A 9,232-nucleotide genomic window follows, 5' to 3' on the forward strand; every position below is an offset into this window, starting at 1 on the left:
CGGAAGTCCACGCGTATATCCCACCTACGCCTTGATGGGTGACACTTGGAGCGGAGACCGCCGCTGGCACTGGCGCTGCCGCCGCCGCCGGCCGGCCGCCCCGGCGTCGTCCTCGTCCTCCATTTGCGCTTGCGAAGCAGGTAGCAGAAGCCAGAATCGTGCGTACCGGCCGGCCCAGTATAAGCGTACATACATCGACCATACGTACGATCGAACTGGGCAAGCCGCTCTACCGACCGTACATACGCAGGTCGGCGGCAGGTACTTAGACTGACGGACCCGGCGCTGTCCGAGACGGAGACCGCGTCGTCCGCTTCTCAGTCCCCAGAATATCCAATGCGCAGCGGCATCGCAGGCCAGGGCAGCGCGCGGCGGCAACCGAACCCCACTAGCGCACTAGCCAGCCAGTAGACAGTAGTAGACACACGTCAGACGTCACCGTGCCTTTGCTGTCCGGCACACTACTGTGTTCTTATAGCGCAGCACCCGGCTCGGCACCTTGCTTGTACGAGCAAGAGAGCTCGAGACCGACGAGAGCCACGAGACGGGACTCAGCTGACACGGCGGAGGAGAGCGAAGCTTGTATTGTAGCCTGCTTGTAGTTGTAGGTGCAGCAGCCACTAGCAGCAGTCCATCTCGGAGCGGCGATGGTGAGAAGAATGGTGCTGGCGGCGGCGCTGGTGGTGGCCACCGCCGCCGCCGTCCTCGCCGGCGGCGCGAGGGCGCACCTCAAGGAAGGGTTCTACGACTCCACCTGCCCGCAGGCGGAGAAGATCGTCAAGGAGTTCGTCAAGGCGCACGTCCCCCACGCGCCTGACGTCGCCGCCACCCTGATCCGCACCCACTTCCACGACTGCTTCGTCAGGGTACGTAGCACTGCAGCTAGCTAGCATGCCATCGTCCTGCCTCAGCTGCCTGCGTGCGCGGCGACGAATGCCGATCGATGCCAATGACCGACTGCGCTATGCATGCTTGCTCCCCTGCTGCAGGGCTGCGACGCGTCGGTGCTGCTCAACGCGACGGGCGGCAAGAAGGCGGAGAAGGATGCGACGCCCAACCTGACGCTGCGCGGCTTCGGCTTCATCGACCGCATCAAGGCGCTGCTCGAGAAGGAGTGCCGCGGCGTCGTGTCCTGCGCCGACATCCTCGCGCTCGCGGCCCGCGACTCCGTCGGCGTCATCGTAAGCCTTCCTGAGCGTCCCCATCTGAATGCGTGATGGCTGCATCAGCCGCCGGCCGGTGACCGTGACTCCTCTCTCTCCGCGCGCGTATGCATGCAGGGCGGGCCGTTCTGGAGCGTGCCGACGGGGAGGCGCGACGGCACCGTGTCCATCAAGCAGGAGGCGCTGGACCAGATCCCCGCGCCCACCATGAACTTCACCACACTCCTCCAGTCCTTCCGCAACAAGAGCCTCGACCTCGCCGACCTCGTCTGGCTCTCAGGTACGGTACTCCATTGTCGCCACCATTCTGAGCTCAGCTACACTGCTTATTTGTTATTTCACCTGACGACGACTTCACCATCATTCAACAATTTGCTAAAAAAAAGGAGAAACAAACAAGAAGATTATCTTTTCACCTGTCAATCAATCAACTTAATTTACACAGGCACACAACTGACATGCCAAGGAACTAGGCAGAGATTAGCAGTGACAGGTCTGACTAGTCCTCAGATTACAAGGCGCACTTTGCAAGTTTATCTGTTTATACATTAAACGTGCTGATTCCAACCAACAGCACCGGGCCACCGACACCGAGTGATGTTGCATTCCCTTTCGCTGGGTGAATCATTTGTTTGGAGAGTACTCCTCCTATCTGAATAGTACGTTTGGTCGGCATTTGTCCCGTTCGCTTGGCTGATAAGCCATGGCTGAAAGTATTGTTGACTGATTTATTGTGAGAGAAAAATAATGTTCGTTGGCTGAAAAAATACGGCTTATAAGCTAAGCGAACAGGACGAAGTAGTAGGATAGGAGTAATAGTGCTCTGATTGTACTAGATGACTGGTAGCCTTTGGCAAATTGTTTATGACACTAGGAGCCTAGAACGTTTCAGGAGTAGTTAGTTCGATGCCATGGCCGGATTGGACGGGCAACCTGAACATGCACACACCGGCCCTGCTACTGGTAGTAGTAGTATTAGTAGTTCATTATTCAGTGAATAATGGCATCCATTTGTCGGTCACAGAACTATGCACCCATAAAAGACGAAGTTCGTTCTGTGGGTTAAAATCTACATCTGAAAGGCAAAAGTTCAGCACCTAACAGTATTTAGTGATGGTCCATGCATGCACAAATCAATGTTAGGAAGCATAGTTTTGTCTTTCTAGAATGAAATCGATAGCCAACAGAGGCCATGTTCGCTTGGTCGTAAACGATCGTAAATTTCCAGTCAGAAAAGTATTTTTTCTCTCACACCAAGCCAGTCAGCAGTAATAATCCACGATCGTATACGATCGTTTCAGCCCCAGCCGAACAGGCTGAGAAAAGGAGGCTTTTTAAACTGGGCAGCTGCAACTCTGTTCACCTTCAGTAGTGTCAAGCACAGCTGAGTAGAGTAGCTGACAGCTGCACGTCGTCCTTGAGAAGAGACACAGCATGTTAGTAGTTAGCATCTAAAGGATGGTTTTGTCCTGCCTATGTATGTAGCCGGAAAATGATTCAGTACGACAGAGAGAAGATAAATTTTCCTAAAAAAACTAGTTATGAGGATAACTGAAAGAGACTGTAGGTGACCCCCCTACATTGCATCCCAGGCAGAGGCAGGCTTAACTTACAGCATTCTTCAGAGCAGGTCATCTTGCCTAAAGTAAAAGAAGAGATTTGATGGCATGTGGAGAAGGAGAACTTGGAATCTGAATATATCAGAATATGTGTATACTCCTCATCATTTGAGGAGGACATCCCGGGTCACTGCCCAGTGACCAGACTGGTTTGAGCCACTGATGGGCGTCCATTTTTCGTATGTGCATGTCTGCATGACATTAATCGGCAACCTCTTCTGATGTAGACATGCACGCTGCTGCCAACTACCGACAAATACGTACCTCATATTTATAACCTGCCGACAAATACAAGGATATACAGTAATTGCAAAGCAATTCAGAGAACACTGCTAATTGCTGATGCTGAAGTGCTGAACCATGCAGGGGCTCACACGATCGGCATCTCCCACTGCAACTCCTTCAGCAAGCGGCTGTACAACTTCACGGGGCGCGCCGTTCCCGGGGACGCGGACCCGTCGCTGGACCCGCTGTACGCGGCGAAGCTGCGGCGGAAGTGCAAGACGCTGACGGACAACACGACGATCGTGGAGATGGACCCGGGGAGCTTCCTCACCTTCGACCTGAGCTACTACCGGGGCGTACTCAAGCGGCGGGGCCTGTTCCAGTCCGACGCCGCGCTCATCACCGACGCCACGTCCAAGGCCGACATCCTCAGCGTGGTGAACGCGCCGCCCGAGGTGTTCTTCCAGGTCTTCGCGCGCTCCATGGTCAGGTTGGGCGCCATCGACGTCAAGACCGGCTCCGAGGGCGAGATCAGGAAGCACTGCGCCTTCGTCAACAAGCACTAGCGCGGCGGCCCATCTGGGACGCCGGAATTGATGCGGGAAATGGCTCGATTGCTCGCCGGGAAATCCTTGTCAGATACATGCTCTGCATTTGCAGGCGTTCTCGGTGGTGTGGTGAACGTTAAATTGTACATCAGTGCATGGATTTTGTTGTTTACTTTGTACGTTCAGTTGATTTTTTTTTTCTTGTATTCTTTTCGTTCCTTTTCTCTTGTTATTGTTTTGTTTTTGTGATCTTTGCAACTGTAATTTTATTTTAGTGAATGGTATACATGGAGATATGTGATAATGTGATAATAATAAGGTGAGATTCCAATCATGTCCTTGCACCACTGTCATTTCGATCATGTTGTATTTTTCCGAAATAAATCAAAATTTTTACGAGTGAAATGAAAGTAGCTAAAAGCCCAAAACCTTGTTCGTGGTGCATGTAGTAGAGAGCAGGGTTCATATTAGTCCCACTTGATTTCTATGGAAGTGTGCTCTTCTTTCCCAATGTGCCATTGTGTGCAACCAAGGGGTGAAAAAAAAAGAGAGGTCAATGGTCCAAACATGTCAAATGTCTCCCCATTGCGTAGGAATGGTAACAGGTACCCAAAACCCAATGGCTAAAAAACATATTAGGGTGCAGGTATGGGGCCTTTTTAACCCCATGAGCAGCCTGTTCGTTTCGTCGTAAACGATCGTGGATTATTTACCGTTGGCTGGTTTGGTGTGAGAGAAAAATACTATTTCAGATTATAATCCACGATCGTATACGAGCAAGCGAACAGGCTGTGCTATTGGGGACATTTCTTCCCCCATCAGGTACATCGGTATGGGTACATTCCCTTCTATCCCATACTCGCTACTCGATAGGGGACCTGTTAGCAGATAATAGGTGGATCTAGAACGCAAGAGGATACTATTTAGCACATATATACTGAAAACCCTAGCCCCCTTCTCTAATCCTCATGTTGCTCTACTTATCAAGTGGCGGGTGTGGGTTACCCGATGGGTACTCGTTATCCATCGAGTGACGAGTATGGTTTTTTTTGTACCCGGCATGGATAATGGGTGCGGGTGATTGGGGAGTTATACATCAACGGGTGTGGGTATGTGGGCTTTTCTCCCACCGGGTTCCCCTACACGCTGCCATCCCTAACATTGAGGTAGAGGAGCCACTATAGCTACACAAATTTGAGTCAACTACGGTAGACCAATGTACGTGGTTCTACCAGCTTATTATAACAACGATTGGCCTTATATAGAACTATGATGGTATGCAGTAGCTAATCTTATCGTTCATTATGAGGATAAAGAGGTAGATCTAATGGGCATACTTGGTGGGGCACGACATACTCTAATATCCCCGAGATGCTTGGATGATCATATTGGGAGCGCATGATTTCCTTGTGGGGGCCATGACTAAATAATGCCGCCACGACTAGGAGGTATGACATAAGCATGCGAAGAAAGAGATGGACGGTGGCGAAAACCAAAGCATCTTGAACAACTAGGATCTTCTCCAACTCCGCGATCACGGAGAAGAGCGATAAGCAATGGTGGTCGGGAAGCAACAACAGCGCATGGTGGCTGCAGCGGAGCCGAATGTGGTGTGGCGGTTGTGAAGGGTGGTGCACGCCATCTTGTATTCCTGTAGTTGTTGTGTTGTGCCAAGGCCCGCTGTTGGGTGGCAAGCTCGCCATGGAGCTCCACCACCGTGGAAAGATTGTGAGGAAGGCGTTTGACGAGCTCTTTCTCTCCTTCCACCATGGCCACGACCGCCATGTCGTCTCCTCCTACGACGATGCCAGCGTGGATGGGCTGTTCTCATGCCATACGTTGGGCCCAAGTTTGGAGTTCCACAAGCACTCTTGCACGTGACGTGAGGTCGAATTCAGCTGAAGCAACACGTTGTCGTCTGCCTTAGGAGGTGAGATGGAAGAAGGCTCAGCCTACTCGGTGATGCCATTGCGTAGCTGCCAATAACACTACGACGAGTAGCCCATTCAGCAGTTGCACCTCTGGCATCATATTCGTCTCCTCCTGGGGCATCATCCACCTTACCACCATATGCTCTTCCCGTGCAGATTCGTGCTCATCAATCGTCCGCCGACTAGTAGCACACATCCTCTGACGTTATTTGGGTAACCCAGTGGCCCGTGGTGTAAGACAAGACACCAGAAAATAATGAACCAACTCTATAGTATCTCTATACATTTTTTTTTCAAATTAGGCGTTATTTCATTGGGTTACCCAACTTAACTTTACATCCCTAATATATCGTCAATGGCACGCACCTAATTCCTGAAGAACCATCGCGGTCATGCAACAAGAGGGGAGGTTCACTGTCACGTGTTCCACGATAGTCCAAGTATTCGTCGGCAAATTACAAAACAAATAAAAAATAAAAATAGTTAGGCCGCTTGGCTGAGGCTGACGCTGGGACCCACGGCAACAGGAAGAAGCGACCGAGCCGGCACCAACCGACGACCGTGGGGAACGCGCCCACGGCCACCCGCACGGCCGCACGCCTCGTCTCCGAATCCGCGTGCGGCTACGAGCCCCTGTCGTCCGAACTCGCCGGGCACCGCCGCTCCCCGGGCCCGTCAACGGCCGTCCGCCGCCGACCTCCCGGCGCACTGCGCCGTCCCTGCGGAAGCGCGAGCGGGGTCGTCTCCTCCACACTCGCCCCCCAGTCGGCTAGCTGCTTGCTAAGGCCCCGTCGCCACGCCGGCGCCGTGCCTCGTGCGCTTGGCCGCAGGGTCGTTGGTAGGCCCGTGCAACCAGCCCCGTCGTTGCTGCGCGCCGCGCGCGGATGCCCCGGTGCGTGGCTCGCTGACGCAGTGGTGAGGCTGCTGAGGGGGCCGGGCGGGGAAATCTTGGATCCGGGTTGGTCGGCGACGTGGCGGTATCCATAGAGATTGGATCCATGGGCTCGTCCTCCCAGCACGATTCCATCTCCGCGCCAGGTAACTCGGCTCTCGTCAATACCCTTCCTAGCAAATTTCCTGTTCAGCAGTTTCGTCATACTCCTACTTGGATGTGGATTACTAACCCATCAAATTTGCTGATAGTATGGGGTTGCGTGCTTCTCTCATCTTCTCTTCCTTTATGACTATACAATGATTGGCATATCAATGGGCGCCAATCACGTGGGTGTTGTGCAGACATGGGTTGGTTTTTCAGTTAGGGGCCGTTCCTTGGGTTGCAATGAGTGAATTGGGCACAGCATTTGAACAAAAGAAGCAATTTGTTACTGGTACATAAGCAGGAACATGCTGGTCGCGCACCAACTATAGTTGATGCCCTTAATCTTCCGAAAAGAAAATACATGCTCTTCTGCCTAAGTTTTGTTCCGCATAGGTGTATACTCTAGATGACAGATGTCTCCCGCTGTTAGCAAATTGTTTTTTCTACACCAAATATTGAACTTATGGTTCCTAACCTTAACAGGAAGTTTGGAGTGTGCTGATGGCAGCAGAAGCAGCATCAACAAGTGGACCAAAATTACGAGCACAAACTCGTGGAGATGGTGCCTAGGGTTGATTTACATCGTTGCTGTTGCCGGTATATGGATTGCCGCTAGCTACATCGTGCAGTCTGTTGTGGATGCCGGCGTCTCTCCGTTCTTGATCACCTACATATGCAATTCTCTGTTTGTCGTCTACATTCCCATAGTTGAGGCTGCCCGGTACTTTGAGGATTCTATCGGCAACTTTTGGACAAAGTTGAAATTCAAGGATGCTGAAAGCCTGCAGCAGGCATCTGACCTGGAGAGTGTGAATCTTCTCCAAAGTGGGGGCCATGAGATCAATGTTGCCTCGGATCAATCACAAACAAGGCCGTCTGAAGACACTTCAGTTCCAGATACAAGCTTCCCTGCCAGCAAAGGGTTGGATGCAAAAGGGCGCTGGACGCGTGCTCGTGTGGCCAAAGTGAGCATGCTAATCAGCCCCTTTTGGTTCCTTGCACAGCTTACATTCAATCTGTCTCTAAGATACACCACTGTTACGGTAAGTGTTACTAAAGAAGAACCGAATGCTACTTCCATATTTTATTGAGATCTAGTTTTGTTTTGTCCTATCACTATTTGGTCTAAAATATGCTTCTATTTCTGTGAACTTGCAGTCAAACACGATCTTGAGTAGCACGTCTAGCCTCTTCACTTTCTTGGTTGCATTAGTTTTCCTTGGAGAGACATTCACATGGTTGAAGCTAATTAGTGTGCTTCTCTGCATGGGAGGTACAATAATTGTCAGCCTGGCTGATTCAAGTAGTTCAGTTAATGCCATTGCTACAAATCCTCTCCTTGGAGATTTCCTGTCCATTGTTTCTGCTGGTTTATATGCTGTGTATATCACCTTGATTCGAAAAAAGTTGCCCGATGAGAAAGAAGGTCAAGGACAAGTGAGCATGGCTCAGTTTCTGGGATTCCTGGGACTGTTTAATATGTTGTTTTTCCTTCCTGTTGCATTGGTGTTGAATTTCGCCAAGCTGGAGCCATTCCACAAGCTCACATGGGAACAAGTTGGTCTTGTTGTCGGAAAAGGTAGGTTTGCTCTCTATTCATGAAAGTTCCCTACTGTCTGATTCATAACATAAACGATAGTACTGCAATGCCATATCTCAATGGTATGTAGGAATAACTTGTAGAAATATTGAGGATCCATTAATAAAATTACACGGTGAGAAATCAACTGCCGCTAATTTATGATTTCGACATTCTTTGCAGGTTTGATAGACAATGTTTTGAGTGACTACTTGTGGGCGAAAGCGATCCTTCTCACAACAACTACGGTCGCTACAGCTGGCCTCACAATCCAAGTTCCAATTGCTGCCATTGTGGACACGCTCACCGGTCATGCTCCTCATCTACTGGACTATATTGGAGCTGCTGCCGTCCTAGTCGGTTTTGCTGGGATCAACATACCAGTTGGAGAGTCTCCACAGGTTGTTCAGCAAGAGCAGGAAACTCCAATTGTTAGCATGGTTGATGACCCGGTTCATTTGCCCAGCAGTACCAATGCTACTGATGTCGTCTCATAGTTGCCTGGGACCGTGTGATTTATCAATACTGTATAAAGGGGGGTTGGCCAGATGAGTAGTTTCTTTGTTTTTCCTTAAGCCGTGCCATCAGGACAAGAGATGAACATGGACTGAAGTTAGAGTAGTTTGTTCAGAACTTTGGGTAACAAGTGTTTTGGGATCTGTATTTTATTTTATCTTGTAATTATTTACATCTGTACAACCAGTTTCATACGGAAGAGTAAATTCTGTTTGTGATTCATGGAAGGTGTTGCGTTTCTAGAAGGGTATAAGTAGCTGAAAATTGTATTATGTATATGGTGAAACGCAGGCAATGGTAACTTGAGCTTATATGTAACGAGGTGTTTTAAGCCCTATGCCATGGAAATGCTGTTTATTTCTCTGACTTTGACTCCCAACCATCAGAATAAGTTGTTCTACTAACATGGTAACACCACAACATTAGCTTTAAGACACTTTTTTTGCCACTCTATCCTAAAAGTTCTTCTCGATTGGACAGGATCGAGTCCTCTTGAACCCTGAAGGAATAATTGACTGCAGCTAGTTATGCTTCAGGTGAAAAACATGAAAAACCTGTCATAGATTATCAAAGAAACCAGACACAGCTAAATGTGTTTGTCCTTACAGAAAG

At 50.0% G+C, this 9,232-nt stretch overlaps 2 protein-coding genes across 2 annotated transcripts; both read left to right on the forward strand.

The window, feature by feature from the left end:
• Positions 1 to 317: 317 nt before the first annotated feature.
• Positions 318 to 3,883, forward strand: LOC136527434 (peroxidase 3-like). Its single transcript, XM_066520166.1, has 4 exons — positions 318 to 866; positions 990 to 1,181; positions 1,281 to 1,443; positions 3,149 to 3,883. The coding sequence occupies exons 1-4, from the start codon at positions 648 to 650 to the stop codon at positions 3,571 to 3,573; spliced, it is 999 nt and encodes a 332-aa protein (XP_066376263.1). The 5' UTR covers positions 318 to 647; the 3' UTR covers positions 3,574 to 3,883.
• A 2,152-nt stretch (positions 3,884 to 6,035) lies between these two features.
• Positions 6,036 to 8,964, forward strand: LOC136527351 (uncharacterized vacuolar membrane protein YML018C-like). The gene is made up of 4 exons (XM_066520055.1): positions 6,036 to 6,524; positions 7,009 to 7,568; positions 7,684 to 8,104; positions 8,288 to 8,964. Exons 1-4 carry the CDS (start codon positions 6,485 to 6,487, stop codon positions 8,599 to 8,601), a joined length of 1,335 nt encoding a protein of 444 aa, XP_066376152.1. The 5' UTR covers positions 6,036 to 6,484; the 3' UTR covers positions 8,602 to 8,964.
• Positions 8,965 to 9,232: the final 268 nt, after the last annotated feature.

This window comes from Miscanthus floridulus, chromosome 19 (assembly GCF_019320115.1).
Source record: "Miscanthus floridulus cultivar M001 chromosome 19, ASM1932011v1, whole genome shotgun sequence".
Classification (NCBI taxonomy): Eukaryota; Viridiplantae; Streptophyta; class Magnoliopsida; order Poales; family Poaceae; genus Miscanthus; species Miscanthus floridulus.